At 32.1% G+C, this 17016-nt stretch overlaps 1 protein-coding gene across 7 annotated transcripts in view; it reads right to left on the bottom strand.

The window, feature by feature from the left end:
* LOC135133217 (protein alan shepard) overlaps positions 1-17016 on the bottom strand; it is a 170868-nt gene that overhangs the window by 3138 nt on the left and 150714 nt on the right. For all 7 annotated transcript variants that reach the window (XM_064061536.1, XM_064061532.1, XM_064061534.1 and 4 more), the window contains 2 exons: positions 9175-9606; positions 22-216 (listed from right to left, as the gene is read on the bottom strand). In XM_064061536.1, coding sequence (XP_063917606.1) covers positions 22-216; positions 9175-9606 — 627 coding nt within the window. The remainder of the gene's footprint in view (positions 1-21; positions 217-9174; positions 9607-17016) is intronic.

Raw genomic sequence — 17016 nt, 5'->3', positions numbered from 1 at the left:
CCTGACCCAACAACGGCTTACCTGAGGTATCATATTAGTGTACTGGACGGCCGCCTCGGGCGAGGGCAGCATCATGGGAATGCCTCGGGGGCCTTGGCCGTCGCTCTTGTAGGGGGCCATGTGGCCGGTGAGGTTGTAGCTGTCGTCGACGGGCGGCATCGGCGCCGGCATTACGTATTGGGGGACCCACTGCGCGCTGGGGGCGTAGCTGGCGTACTGTGCACACGAAACGTTAGAAACAATGAAATTTCAAACATATAAGTAGTTTATTGTTACTCGTGAAACACCCTCTATAAATTAGTTTCATTCGAAAGAACAAAAGGGCGTACGATGAGTTGTTTAAAAAACCGATGTTTGTTTTCAAACCGTAGTTCCACAATAGCACATCGAAAGAGAATGTGGAAGTAGGAAGGAGAAATAAGCCATTATCGAGGCTGCGAATGTTTCTATTTAACACTCCCACAAGACTCTTATTATTATCTACAATCTGATGATGGGTATTGAATTGTGAACAGCTGTTAGTCGCAAAACACCCACGGCTTCGATTAAAGCTGTATTAAGTCACTTGTTGTTCCGATCGTATTGATCGCTTTGAAATCTGTGGTATAATAATTGGTCTAGCGATAGAAAATTTTATCTATTTTCTGACAAGATTGTTGAAGTTTACAACGCATTCTACAACTCAAATTTACTAAGGTGTTGCAGATGTATGTATCTCTAGTAAATTATCAAACAATTCACGCCTTTTTTCTGGTGTCACCCAAAGTTCGGTTTTGGGGCCTGTTTTATTCTCAGAATAAATTGTTGATTTGACTAATATTGTCATATCTAATGCATTGTAGTTTCTACCCGTCTGAAAAATTACTGTCTTTAATGTTTCTGATAAATTATGAGTACTGTTAGTAGTAGTGGTTTTTATATTCGTCGCTGAAATATATTAATTCAGAAAAATAAAAGAGAACTCTTACTCCCATTATTACCAAATTTGGGGTTCTTTGAAACTTACAAGCTCTTAATTTAAGATCAAATTCAAAAATGATGATAAAAAAAATTGATTGAAGGTTATTTCGACATAACTTCCCTCGCCCCCGAAGTACCGGGTGACTATTAATTACTAAAAAAGATTTGTGTTGGTAATTTTGAATTATTGGCAGCAATGTTAACATGTCAGTTCAGAATTGTCAACTTTGACAATCAGGTATACCATGGTAAAATTTTAAATGTTGCCAACCTGACAAAAAAATCACAATCATTAAAAGTCACCCAGTGCAACCAAACATTTGATATTGTGAATGTTATTTATTTTTTATCAGCATATTTCCATAAGATTTATTCGGCAAAATTTTTGGATCAATTTTTTAGTGGTGATAATATTTTAGTTACCAAATTAAAACATTTGCAAGACTTCAAAGTATTCCGCTTCTGCAGTTTCTGATTTAATCAATAAAATGACTCACTCATACATTTTTTGAGTCACCCTGTGTAAGCAATAATTTCAAAAAATATGAACACAATGAGAAATCGCAAGTATAAACTCATCATAGTTTGCACGCTTTATAAAATTCTGAGATGTCCTTATTAAATTAATTACTGACTTTTTTCCAAAAATCTGGATGTCTCGCGTAAAAACTCAACACGGTTTCATAAACTACCCATGTAGGAGTATGTTATTTTTAAATAATTTAAAACCCATTTACACAATGTACATTAAATTGGCTAAATTTTGATTAGGTTTTACCATCTACATCATCTTCCTAATACATATACCGTGTGTCCGGAAAATGGTGGATTAACTCTCCTCTGCACTCTTAACAAGTAACTGGTGGGACTGGGAAAAATGGTAAAAAAATTCCTTCTCACATTTTGGTGGAGTGAGAGATTTTAAAATTGGTTCTTTTGCTACGTTTAACAACTAAAGAACGCATTCACTATCACAATAACTAGTAATAAAACTGTTAGTTATGTGCGTATGTCATTTGCCAAAATCGGTCTTATTTTAGCAGGTACTAGCCCCGCCCACCCGCCCTCTCTTTTCATCGAAGATATCTCATATGCCAAAATCACTCTAATCTTAGCAGGTACTAGCCCCGCCCACCCACCCTCTCTTTCTTTAGAAGATATATCACTTGCCAAACTCAGTTTTTCTTAGCAATTACTGATGACTAACTTTTACAAAAAAATGACCAACATTTGGAAACATTACGAGCTTACTTATGTGCATAAGCTAGGAATTTTGAACATCCTCTCTAGTGTTGAGTTGGTTATGCTTTAATTGATTTTTCTTTTGTTGGTTTTGTTTTCAGTTATGATTTATAAATATCTTATTAACTGTTTTTTTAATTTATTTTTCATAAAAAATGACAGGTTGTTTTATTAATAATAATGATGCACAAGGATTAATGACTACTTGCTTTGGAGCCTCTTGTATCTTTTCTTATAATAATTTAATTAAATTTCTTAGAGGATACGTGGTTGCTAAAATCAGTCGTATTTTAGCAGGTATTAGCCCCGCCCACCCGCCCTCTCTTTTCATAGAAGATATCTCATTTGCCAAAATCACTCTAATATTAGCAGGTACTAGCTCCGCCCACCCATCCTCTCTTTTCTTAGAAGGTATGTCACTTGCCAAAATAATTTTTTTCTTAGCAATTACTGATGACAAAGTTTGACAAAGAAATGATCAACATTTGGAAACATTACGAGCTTACTTATATGCATAAGCTAGGAATTTTGAACATCTTCGCTAGTGTTTAGTTGGTTATGCTTTAATTGATTTTTCTTTTGTTGGTTTTGTTTTCATTTACAATTGATAAATATCTTATTAACTGTTTTTTCTATTTATTTTTCAACAAAAATGACAGGTTGTTTTATTAATAATAATGATGCACAAGGATTAATGACTACTTGCTTCGGAGGCTCTAGTATCTTTTCTTATAATAATGTAATTAAATTTCTTAGAGAATACGTGGTTGCTAAAATACGACTGATTACGATATGAGAGGGTACTAGCCCCGCCCACCCGTCCTCTCTTTTCATAGATGATATCTCATTTGCCAAAGTTACTCTAATCTTAGCTGTTATTAGCCCCGCCCACCCGCCCTCTCTTTTCATAGAAGATATCTCATTTGCCAAAGTTACTCTAATCTTAGCAGGTACTAGCCCCGCCCACCCACCCTCTGTTTTCTTAGAAGATATCTCATTTGACAAAGTTACTCTAATCTTAGCAGGTAGTAGCCCCGCCCACCCACCCTCGCTTTTTTTAGAGGGTATGTCATTTGCCAAAATCAGTTTTATCTTAGTAAGTACTGATGACTAACTTTTACAAAAAATGATCAAAATTTGGAAACATTACGAGCTCACTTATACACAAGGCAGGAATTTTGAACATCTTCTCCAGTGTTTAGTTGGTTATGGTTTATTGGATTTTTTTGATGGTTTCGTTTTCGTTTACAATTTATATATGCCTTATTAACTGTTTTTTCTATTTATTTTTCATCAAAAATGACAGGTTGTTTTATTAATAATAATGGTGCACAAGGATTAATGACTACTTGCTTTGGAGCCTTTAGTATCTTTTCTTATAAGAATTTAATTAAATTTCTTAGAGGATACGTGGTTGCTAAAATCAGTCGTATTTTCGCAGGTATTAGCCCCGCCCACCCGCCCTCTCTTTTCATAGAAGATATCTCATTTGCCAAAATCACTCTAATCTTAGCAGGTACTAGCCCCGCCCACCTACCCTCTGTTTTCATAGAAGATATCTCATTTGCCAAAATCAGCCTTATCTTAGCAACTACTACCCCCTCTTTCCCTAGAGGCTATGTCATTTATCAAAATCAGTTTTATCTTTACTGTCCTAAAAAAATAAATAAAAAGGTAGATTTTTTAAATTATTTTTTGCAATTCCCGAAACGCAACGTACTGAAGAGTTAATCCGGAATATTCCAGACACCTGGTATATACAAAATTTGACAACAATCGGTCCATTACTACTTTTTTCGTTCTTTGGGGATCATGAAACGTCGAGAAAACACGAGATTGACAAGTCGCCCGATGGACTCGATTCTCAATTACTTTACTTTTTTAGCTTACGCTTCTAAAGTAAAAAGATATCGAACCTAGACGCTTTTAATATAAGATCAAATCCAAAAATTATCCCATTGTAATTTCGCTAAAGTGTAGAATCAAATTCTGATATTGATTCATTTGAAATTGACCTTATTATTGGCACATAAAAAGTTTGAAACTTTTCCTTTAGAATCTCAAGTAGAAAAGTCAATAACTAAGTCGTTATCGTCTAGCAAGCTTTGAAATTTATTGAATATTATAGCTGAAGCATGCAACGTTTTGCAGATCTAGTGACCTCGGAAATTTGAAAATTTTTGCCAGTTCTTAGTGATAATGGTCAGCTTTAGAGTTTTAATTCATATGTCATACGTCAGAATATTTAAACCATTTCGTTTGTTATTTTTGTCTTCAAAGGTTAAATTTACTGAAATTTAAAACAGTAAAGCAGAGTATACTCCAGGCAATACTTTGTTGGTAAAAAATACTGTAATTTTTCACTTAGCAGACTCAAACGTGACAAAACAAAATATAAATTTACGGTTCATATGTACTAACATCATAAAACTGACCATGAAAATAACGAGGCGTAAACAAGTTCGGCCTGAATAGGTTCAACTCCTAGGGAGGGATAAAATTTGCAATCCGACAATACTTACTGCTGTTTTGAAAAGAGCCTTCATTTGTGAATTTAAGTATATACATCTTTGGCAAAATGAAAAAAAAAACTTATTTCGTATTTTATGTTGACATTACTTTAATCAGTTTAAGATTTATTAAATTAAAAATTAAATTTTAAATCCTAACCCAAATCTACGACAGTTTATTCAACTTTGTTAGATATTTACAAAAAACGATAAAAGTTAAATACATATTTACATTCGTCTAGACTCAGTTCCAATGATAAACCTTTTCGGAATTATTACACTTATTGACAAAGTAGTCGGTACGCAAGTTCTTAATTTTCCAAACTCAAACATTTTTAGCCTTTTATTAAATGTCACTTACTACCATAGAACAATTGGATTACTTCTAATATTTCTAACTCATCTTCGCGATTACGTCTCATTAAAATATCTAATAATAAATCCTATTATTATATTACGGCCGCAATTAACCTGGCGATAAGCCAACGAACTCTCAATTTCTGCGGCATTTTCGCTCCAACCCCCTGAATTTATGGACTCCGCAATCTGATAAAACAGACCCATAAGTGACCGATTCTAAAATAGCCACCATTTCCTTTCATTATCGCTACACCTGTATGCGCCGCTTCCCTAAAAAGATATCGCGACTACATCTCCGTCAGACACATTCTTTGCCTCCTTTTGTTGTACTGAACCCAATTACGGTTTCCAATAAAAGTGAATACAAAATTTGCATTTAAATTATTTTTTTCTTTTAAAGCAGGCGGAAGTCGGACGTCAGAATTTTACATTTTAGATATCAACCCCCATTATGCATACAAATATTGCTCTAATAAAGTTCGCCGAAGTGGTCGCACCGATAAAATGTTTTAATTATGCCCTGTAACGAGAATTTTCCGGAGGAAAAATATTAAGTAAACGAGATGCGAGATTAAGTTTTAATGAAGCGAATTTCTTCTTGTGTTGGCATTTTTCACGATTTTCGCTGTAATTGGTCGGGAGCAAATAGAGTTAATTAATTGAGTCGTTTTAAATGGCTTATCAGTTTTCATGGAGTTGCATGATGCTAATTATACTAGTGGTATGATTAATCGATGGGTGATGACAGATATGGCTTGTTTGGGGCGTTTTCGACAAAGTTTTGCAGTGTTGTGAACCGCTAAATCTCATAAATCTCTTGGTGATATATAAACTATAATACTGATGTAGCACATCATAACATATTGTTGTTTTAATAATCTGCCAGACAGATTTTTTCACAAATTTTGAAATTGATGTTTACATTCATCAATGAAAATTTTGAAAAAAAAAATTAAAATTTTTAATTTACACGTCTGAATCTATTTTAAATACATCAGTTACTGGAACAAATAAAACAACAAAATTTTATCTCAAATTAGACGCATTATTTTCCCATTACTTATTAAATGTAGGAAGCCAAAGTCGATTTAGAACAAACATATTTAAAATATTTCAGACTTTAATAGTGTGGGATATATTTTTCAGAAATTTTGAAGTTGGTTCTATATTTAATAAAGTCTACGAAAATATTGGGATAAAAAATAAAATTTTTAATTGACACTTGTCTGAATTTCCTTTAAAATTTTCAGTTACTGGAACAAAGAAACTTGCAAATTTGATGATTTTCAACACAAAGATTAAGTTTTGAAGCTAATTTTGAAAATTTTCTGCCATAAATACTAGTTTTGAATTTTCAATCATTCTCAAAATGTTATCTCGAAATTGCATCTGAACAAATATGTTTGAAATACATCAGTCTTTCGCAGTGCTTGATATATTTTCTAGAAATTTTGAAGTTCTATGTTTTATATAGTTCTATGGAAATTTTGACAAAAAAAAATTAACACTTGCCCAAGTCTACATTAAATACATATTTGCATTATCGGATTAAAAAAAAAAAACGTAAATTTGATGGTTTTCAAAACAAAGAACAAGTTTTGAAGTTAATTTTGACAATTTTCTTCTATAAATGCCAGTTTTGAAATTTTGAATCGGTCTCAAAATTTTACCTCAAATTGTACCCATTATTTTCCCATTACTTATTAAATGTAGGAACCCAAAGTCGATTTAGAACAATCATGTTTAAAATATTTCAGTCTTTAATAGTGCTGGATATATTTTTCAGAAATTTTGAAGTTGGTTATATATTTAATAAAGTCTACGAAAATATTGGGATAAAAAATAAAATTTTTAATTGACACTTGTCTGAATTTCCTTTAAAATTTTCAGTTACTGGAACAAAGAAACTTGGAAATTTGATGATTTTCAACACAAAGAATAAGTTTTGAAGATAATTTTGAACATTTTCTGCTATAAATGCTAGTTTTGAATTTTCAATCATTCTCAAAATGTTATCTCGAAATTGCATCTGAACAAATATGTTTGAAATATATCAGTCTTTCACAGTGCTTGATATATTTTCTATAAATTTTGAAGTTCTTTGTTTTAAATATAGTTTTGTGGAAATTTTGACAAAAAAAAAATTAACACTTGCCTAAGCCTACATTAAACACATATTTGCATTATCGGATTAAAAAAACTCATAAATTTGATGGTTTTCAAAACAAAGAACAAGTTTTGAAGTTAATTTTGACAATTGTTTTCCATAAATGCCTGTTTTTAATTTTGAATCACTCTCAAAATTGTATCTCAAACTGTACCCATTATGCTCCTATTACTTATTAAATGTAGGAACCCAAAGTCGATTTAGAACAATCATGTTTAAAATATTTCAGTCTTTAATAGTGCTGGATATATTTTTCAGAAGTTTTGAAGTTGGTTCTATATTTAATAAAGTCTACGAAAATTTTGGGGAAAAAAAATAAAATTTTTCATTTACACTTGTATGAATTTCCTTTAAAATGTTCGGTTACTGGAACAAAGAAATTTGCAAATTTGACGATTTTCAACACAAAGAACAACTTTTGAAGATAATTTTGAAAATTTTCTGTTATAAATGCTAGTTTTGAATTTTCAATCATTCTCAAAATGTTATCTCGAAATTGCATCTGCACAAATATGTTTGAAATACATCAGTTCTTCACAGTGCTTGATATAAATTTTGAAGTTCTATGTTTTATATAATTTTATGGCAATTTTGACAAAAAAAAAAATAACACTTGCCCAAGTTTAGATTAAACACATATTTGCATTATCGGATTAAAAAAACTCGTAAATTTGATGATTTTCAACACAAGGAACAAGTTTTGAACTTAATTTTGACAATTTTCTCCCATAAATGCCAATTTTGAATTTTCAATCATTTTCAAAATTGTATCCCAAATTGCATTAATTATTTTACTGTTACTAAGGCAATGTAGGACTCAAAGTCAACTGAGAACAAACATATTTGAAATATTTTTTTGGTGAAATTTAGATTATCAATATCATGCTCATCATTTTTCCATTTTGGAAAACTGTGTTTTCTGGTTTTCCATAATTTACGATTTTTCAGTACGATAAAAAAAAATGACAATATGGAAACACTAACAAATTGCTTAGGCGTTTCATATTTTTTAAAAATTATGTACTTTCATTGCAAGCCAGCATTACAAATCCGAATTTTATATTTTTTTCGTTTACAAAAATATTCAGATGTTTTTTTTTTTTAATATTTGAGATAAGGAAGTTGTTTATCAAAAAGTCCTCTAAAATAAAAAGTCATAGGCTAATTTTTCATGAATCTTATAAAGGTTTTAATAATTTTAAGTTGAATTACTCAATTTGAACATCGTGTTTAGCCCAACACAAAAAGTGTGCTTATATTTTGGGTTAAACTAGAACTATGTATATAATTGTATATGTATTGTATATAGAGAGAACCGTATGTTTAAGGTTTTACAGCGCTCAATACTTACTGCAATGGTACTACTGAATTCTAAAATGGAAAGAAAAGTATAGAAGACATTGGGGTTATGCGTTGAGAAGTACAAAGAATACTTCACAAACAGCTGCTTAATTTTTTCAAAAAATTGTGCACAGCAGTAGGTTGTTATTTTTTGGTTTCTCTTCGTATTATAGTATCAAAAAATCATAAAGGTAAATGGATAATTACGGGCTAATCACGTTCAAATTTTAATTAAGGGTTGTTTTTTTCTTTTTTTTTCCTCAATATAAACCAAAACAATTGAATCTGATCAGGCTGATGAAACCAGAAAATAATTTTATAGAAAAAATAAGAGCTTCACGAAGAGGTGATTAAAAATTTAGCATTAAAATTCGTATTTTCGCCCTCTACGGGAGATAGAGGTGGTGGGGGAACCCGCAGGTTGGGTATAAATCAGAAAGTAATCAGTACATGAATTAGTATAGTCCGAGAAGATGACAGCGTAGCATCGTGGGAATAACAAATCATTCGAGATAGTTATCTAACCCCTCAACTCAGTCTACGCCCTACAACTTCTCGTACTTAATCCAACTCCATCATCTCAGCATATCTTACCTGTCCATAAGGTGCCCTGAAGTTGGATATAGCTGCCGGAATCATATGCTGTGCCGCCACTCCGTTCTGGGCCAAGGTGTTGGGATCGTACCCAGCGACCGCCATACCTTCGGTACCATCACGCCACATTTTGGCGTTCTCGTTGTTTTTATACATGTTTTTCTTCTTATTTCCGCCGTCCGCGAACTTGACCAAAAGGGGTTCTTTACAGCCACTCAACGTGTGTCCGTTGAATATCGTAATGATCTGTTCGCATTTGTCTTTGTTTTCCATCCTCGCGAATCCGACGCCTTTCGACACGCCCATCGAGTCGCGGAGGATCCTTGTCGATATCACCTGACCGTATTTCGACAGGAGATTGTCCAAGTCCGATTCTTTATAGTGCTGGGGTAGGTTTGCTATGTACAAGTTTGTGGGGTCCTGCTCTTGTTGCTGTCGACAAAAGATGGACACGGTTAAAAAGGGGGAAGTGGGCCCAAGGTGTCACATAGATGCAGCAAATTAAAGTCTACGAATCGGTTTCGTTGGATAAATTAAATGAAACAACTAGTTATTGAGCGACTGGTTTTTATTGGTAGTGCACATTTTCACTGTTTTTGGAGAATTTTTAACAGTGACAGTGGAGTGTATCATGGTGATTAATTCGTCGGTGTGTTTAGAAGAAGTGGGAGCTAACGCAATGTAAGATCCATATTAAATTGACTCAGTAAGACACGTTCATTCATAAAAAAAGATGCATACCCTCAATAGTATACAGTGTGTATTTTATAGAACGTTTGAGAACACTTGATATTTTTCATTAGTGCTATCTCAATTTTCTTCATATTAACATTAGTTTTTCAGTAGTAAGATTAGAGGTATTTTTTTTACGGTTGGTAATGATTTTTTTTTAATTATACAGGGTGAAAAAAAAATGGCGCGCACTAATTCTACGATACGTTATTATGGACTGTTTATTGAGCAAAGGACAAATAATCTAAATTTTCTTTAATATATATTAAACCATATTTGAATTCACTACTTTGTGTTAAGTTCATGAAATCGATCATTATTCAAAATAGTTTTGAAAGTTTTTTAAGGAATTTCTTGAATTTTTTAAAAACCTTTCCCAAACTTTGACTTGTTAATATACCGTTGAGTTGGTGCGACATTTCTGAATCACCCTATATAGCGACAAAATTTCACTGGAAGATAAAAATTTTCTCTACTTCTTAAGATCCGGTTTATTGTGTTTTGAAATTTTTAAAAAATTTCACGAAGTTTTTGGAATATAAATATGCAATATATCACAAATGTAATTTTTTGAGTCATCATAGGTGATCAAGGGAGTTAAGAATATAGGCTGTTCCTAAACCCGCACTCTTCGATATCTTGTTAATTATTACAGATACAAAAAAAAGTCAAGGACTAAACTTGTATTGAATTATTTGATGCCCAACAGACAACTTAATTCTTGATTCAATTCTTTTTAAGCTTCAGAAAATTTTGTTGCCTTAATTGGTAATAGGATGCGACGTTGCCACGTTAACCCTATCTTTTTGAAATTTTTTGACAATGTTATTTTTAACATTTGGGATGCAATTTTTTATGGATACACAAGTAAAAATATATAGGTGCCTTATTGTGGTATACAAAGTGTTTATAAAAATCTAAAATCTGTTTTCAATATGTCGGTGCGTTTCTTAAAAAAGCGAAAAATCTAAAACTATCAACATTAGGTATACAAAATAAAAAAAAAAAAGAAATTACAAGTAGATACACTATCACTATAAAGGGTGTTTTACGTGAAAAAACTGAGCTACGACAATGTTAAAATTAAAATATTTTATTTATTTAACACTCTGTATATTAAAAGTGACTTTTATTGCTACTACAATAAAAAATATGCTTCTATTTGTTTATCCAAAAATATTTAAGATTTTTTTTTGAACCTTTGGTGACGTCAAATTTTGACTAATCAAAGAACGGAAAAAAAGAGGTGACTTTTTTATAACTCTAATGAGATATCGTGGAAGCTAAGTTTACTGACTCACCCTGTATACTATAAGCAAGCGGTCATCGATATCTCGATTAATTATTATACATAGAATAGAGAAATACGATGTTGCCACGTTATATTTTTTGGAAATTTTTAGCGATGCAAGTGTTCACACAAAAAAACAAATAATGTTTTTTTTAAGGTCTATGTTGCAATCTTTCACGGTGAGATAAACAAAGGTATGCACTTTGTCAAGGTATCAACTAAATAAAATTTTAATATACAGAGTTGTCATTAAAAAATTAAACTTTACAATTTTCAAATATCCATATTTCAGTTTTTTTTAATAAACACTCTGTATATTCAAAGTGATTTTTATTGCTACTACAATAAAAAGCATGCTTCTATTTATCTACCCAAAAATATTTAAGAACAATCCTATTGAGATTTTTATTTGAACCTTTGTAAAACTGTCAAAAAAATTCAAAAAAGTTTGACTATCATGGTGACGTCAAATTTTGACTAATAAAAGAACGGAAAAAAAGGAGGTGGCTTTTTTAATAACTCTAATGAGATATCGTGGGGGCTAAGTTTAGTGACTCACCCTGTATACTCTAAGCAAGCGGTCATCGATATCTCGATTAATTATTATAGACAGAATAGATAAATGCGACGTTGCCACGTTATATTTTTTGGAATTTTTTAGCGATGGATGTATTCACTCAAAAAATTCCAATGTTTTTTTTTTTAGATCTATGTTGCAATATTTCATGGTGAGATAAACAAAGGTACGCACTTTGTTAAGGTATCAACTAAATACAATTTTAATATACACAGTGGCATATAAAAAATGAAACTTTACAATTTTCAGGTATCCATATTTCAGTTTTTTTTTTAATAAACACCCTGTATATCGAGTGATTTTTATTGGTACTACAATATAAAGCATGCTTCTATTTATCTACCCAAAAATGTTTAAGAACAATCCTATTGAGATTTTTTTTGGAGCCTTTGTAAAACTGTCAAAAAATTTCAAGAAAATTTGAATATCATGGTGACGTCAAATTTTGACGAATCAAAGAACGGAAAAAAAGGAGGTGACTTTATTTTATAACTCTAATGAGATATCGTGGGGGCAAAGTTTAGTGACTCACCCTGTATACTATAAGCAAGCGGTCGTCGATATTTCGATTAGTTATTACAAATAAAATAGATTGATGCGACGTTGCCACGTTATATTTTTTGGAATTTTTTGCGATGCAAGTGTTCACAATAAATGTTGCAATATTTCATGGTGAGATAAACAAAGGTACGTGCTTTATTAAGGTATTAACTAAATACAATTTTAATATACAGAGTGTCATATATATAAAAAAAACTTTACAATCTTCAAATATCCATTTTAATTTTTTCAAATAAAACACCCTGTATTTTATTATTGCATTCTATTCTATTTTTTGTTCTTTTTCTTTCAATGTGTCGATGCCCCTTAAAAAGTAAAAAAAAAAACGAATAACCAACTTTAAATTTAGAAAATAGGTACTTAACAAAAACGACAGACCCAAAAATAAAATAAGATACAGTAATAAAAAAATACAGGGTGTTTTATTTCAAAAAACTGATATATCAATATTTGAAAATTGTTATATATTTTTTTATAAGCACTGTATATAAAAACCCAATTATATTTATACATACCACAAAAAAGCAAAATATTGTATAGTGAACCAAGAGTTATAAGGTTATATGGCCATCATAAAAGTAGTTGACCGCAAATTAATACTCCCTTTGTGTGGTTCGCACTAAGCTTACCGGTTGGTAATAAATCATCTTCTAAACATTTCTTGCTCATATTTAACAGGGCCGGCTTTCAAAGCGAGTGGTTATTTCGGAACCCTCAGCGGCTGCAGGTGGTAAAGAAATAGTGGAGTGGTGGATTTTCATATTTAGTGAAAGCCGTCCCTGAACGAAACCACAAGAGCCGGTCGAGCTGCAGTGGACACGTTATTTACGACCCTAAAACCTTTTCTATTGTAAGCAACTTAACTTCGACACAAATGATTTTATGATGGCCATATAACCTTATAGCTCTTGGTTCACTATAACTCAGATTTTGAAAATAACCTTCTAGCGATTGCTAAAAATTCAAGGAAATTGGAATAACTTGGCAATGTTGCATCGGAATTTGAAAATTAACTATGGTTATAAAGCCTAATAAGAAGTCAATCAGAATATATAAAAATATATCGGTCATTTCATTTGACAAAACTAAGTTGTGTGTTACCCCTTAAAAACAGAGCACTCTGTATAGTTGAAAATAATTTTGGCGTTTGGTTCTCAAAAAAATGTATAACTTTAGCCTTGGATTTTTTATCTACTTCTAATAATAATTAATGAGACGTCGAGAAACGCGAGCATAGTGACTCACCCTGTATATTCGGGACAAAAGGGCGAATATATAATATTTGTAATACAAACCGTGTAACCGTAGACCATGTAACCAATTAAAAAAAAGTCAAAAATTAATATTTTTTAAGATGACGTCATCTATTCTTTGGTAGGGATAAACGATTTTTTTTTATGGTATTCACAATTCGGAATAAGTACAAAGAATTTTTTTAATCAATATTTGTTTCACAAATCTTTGAGATGACGTCATCAATTTTATAGATGAAAAGAATATTTAAAAAAATAAAATATGTGCTTTCATTTATGAATGTGAATTTTTTATTCGGGTTTTACTCGTTTTGCCTTGCAGATTTTTTTATAGACTTTTTTTACATAAGAATTACGATAACTTCTTTATTAAATACAACAGGGCACACCTTCATACGACATTATTCACAGTGTATATTGCCAAAATGTCGACACTTCATTATGGTACACCCTGTATATTAAATCTCAGCACAAATTATTATTAAATAGCCAACATCAGACTATACTTTTAGTAATTCTTATCATTAGTGGGTTACAATTACACAACATGAACACACCGACGAATCGTATTTTAACTCAAGCACATTATTATCCCCGCAACACTGAAAAATTGACCCACTTTCGCCTCATTTCAGCCGCTCGTTGAAGATGACATCGCAGCTGCAGAAACGGGTTATTTTGGGTGTTGCAGAGATACCGAATTAGCGGCGTTAGTGCACCGACTGTCAAATCGGATTTAGTTTCCACTCCACTGTCCTGCGAAATGAAGTGAAATGCGCATCCAATAATAAAGAAGTCACTGTGTTTCACTTGATTTATTTTTTAATTCGTCACTTTATGTGTCGTAAACACCTTGATCAGGATTGAAATAACCATGATTGCGAAAGTTATCATTAATTTACTGCAGTTGACGATTTGTGTACACAGTAATGTATGGGTCATTCCATGCTGACGCGACAAGAGTGAACCATCGATGATTTGGATTAACTTTGCGAGTGAGTGGTACTCGGAATTAAAGAAGCTGTGGCACTGTCATGTCGGTAAGTATATTAGATGGCTGCGTTTTTCGTTTCGTTTGGTTGGTTTCTCCGCAAAGTCGAATCCAAATCGCTTTAGTACGTTTATTAATTGATAAGAACGACCCACACTCGGGCCAGTTTCACTAGACCGTGAAAAATGCCCTTTGCCATCAAGATTTGTTAGTTGGGAAATAAGTGCCACAATCCACAATTAGATGTCTCAACTGTACAATAATGCAATAGGTATGTTGTTATATTTTACAACATGCAACCAATTTTTAAAGTTTTATAAACAAACGAAATCTGTTTCATGGATGGTTCGATCAAGCACAGCACAGGCTTACTATTGCTCAGCGTCCATGAAACAAACCTACTGTCTCTAACAACAGAAATGCATAATTTACAGTGCCCTTTTTACATACTATTTTCTTCGAAATTTGTGAAACTGCAGGCAATATTCACTATCCGGTCAAATTTATCGGGATATTAAATCTCGAAGGGCGGGGCATCAAAGTAACCTAAAAACTTCATGCATCTATGCATAGCACATGACAAGTTCTAAACTACTAGTAATAATAAATAAAATAAATACATAAAATAAATAAAAAAAGAACTAAAATCAAGTCTAGTGACTGTCTCCGTCGTGAAAAACAATTCAGCTTCGCCATTCCTCGACACTAGAGTTGAGTTTTGTTATTGATTTACTACTCTGTCACAGCTTTCGAGAAACAATCAATGGATGGACTGTGGCCACGAGATTGTGAGCGTGCGAAAAAACACTTTTCCTTGTCTCTCCAAGGTTTCGAGTCACACACGATTGTTGCGACGGCCGGACAGACGATTTCGCGAGGCCAGTGAATCCAAGCGTGATTTTCGGTACATGCATCTACTCGAAAAGCGATCACTTTCTTCCCTAGGGTAATTATCCGATAAAAGACTTTTTCAATGAAATGTCATCACGTGACCTCGCGCGGCCATTTAAGGGTGGAGAATGCTTTTCCCGATAAAACGTTTGCGACTCAAAGAGCAAAGGTGGCGGGGAACATTGAATATTGTGCGTTTTGAATTCTTTTCTCACGATTACACTTTTTCCATAAAGGCGCCTTTTTATTGTCGATGATTTTATATAAAAGTGGCCGTAATTTACGACGGTCGGAAAGAAATATCGATTTCTCTTTTTTTAATCAAGAAACTAAAGCCTTAAAATTGCGAAAAAATACAATCCGGTAAACACCCAGATTTAGCCGGATAGTGGTTTCGGCGAAAAGGATGGAAAAAGTTTTACAAGTTCTTATTAGTTTAAGAACTGGAAGTTGTATTAAATGTGTTTGGTGCAATAAAAAGTTCCAATTTTTAACAACACCACGAACATTTATTTCATTTTTACAGTATGTTTCTGCGAAATTACTCAGTTATGCAATTTCGTGATTAGTGGTGTGATTCAGTCATACATACCACAAGGTGATATCAAACATTGTGAGTATGTATGTTTATTCTTACAAAGATATCTGTCTATTCGTTTCGTCGAATGATGTTTATATAGCCACCACATTCCAATTTTATTAACCGACGAAATTATCGTTGTAGTGCGAGACGCAAAATGAATAATTAACTCGTTCTTATCATTTAGTGCAATTCGTGTAATTGATTGTTTATTAGTTCTGCAAATTTTCCAATTTTGTTTCCCTTGCTCATCCATTTGTGGTTTATGAATTTGTGCGTTTACAATAAGCATCCAGATTTTTGGAGATAAAAAAATTAATAAAATATAAAAATTGTAGGTGTAACAATTTTTCCAATACTCGATTTTTCAACTTTCCATGTGTCAATTTTTAAAGATTTCAGTTTTACAACTTTTCAGTTTTTTAAATTCACAATTTTCGATTTTTCAATTTTTCGATGTCCCAATTTCTAGTGTCTTGATTTCTCTACTTTTCAATGTTTCGATTTTTCAGTTTACAATTCTTCCATTTTTTTACTTCGGTTCTTCAAATTTTCGACTATCCAATTTTTTAATTTTTCAATTTTTAAAATTTCACATTTTTTATTTCTCCATTTTTCAGTTCCTATTTATCAAATTTCCGAATTTTTAAATTTTAGAAACTTCAGTTTTTCATTTTTGATTTCTCGATCCTTCGATTTTCTTTTAATTAAAATTTTTTAATTTATCGACTTCTTGATTTGTCGATCTTTTGGTATGTCGATTTCTCAATGTTTCAGTTTTTGAATTTTTCTGTGTTTGATTTTTCAATTACTCGTCATTTAGTTTTGAAAATATTCAATTTTTAAAATTTTAGATTTTTCGATTTCTTAGTTCTTCGGTGCGAGTATGTCTATTTTTCAGTTTTTCCAATTTTTAAATTTTTTGATTTTTCAATTCTTCGATCTTTTGATTATTCGATTTTCGAC

The sequence above is a fragment of the Zophobas morio genome, unplaced genomic scaffold, assembly GCF_036711695.1.
Source record: "Zophobas morio isolate AGI-343-1 ecotype UQ-CSIRO unplaced genomic scaffold, CSIRO_AGI_Zmor_V1 ptg000021l, whole genome shotgun sequence".
Classification (NCBI taxonomy): Eukaryota; Metazoa; Arthropoda; class Insecta; order Coleoptera; family Tenebrionidae; genus Zophobas; species Zophobas morio.
This window is presented reverse-complemented; position numbering and strand designations above follow the sequence as displayed.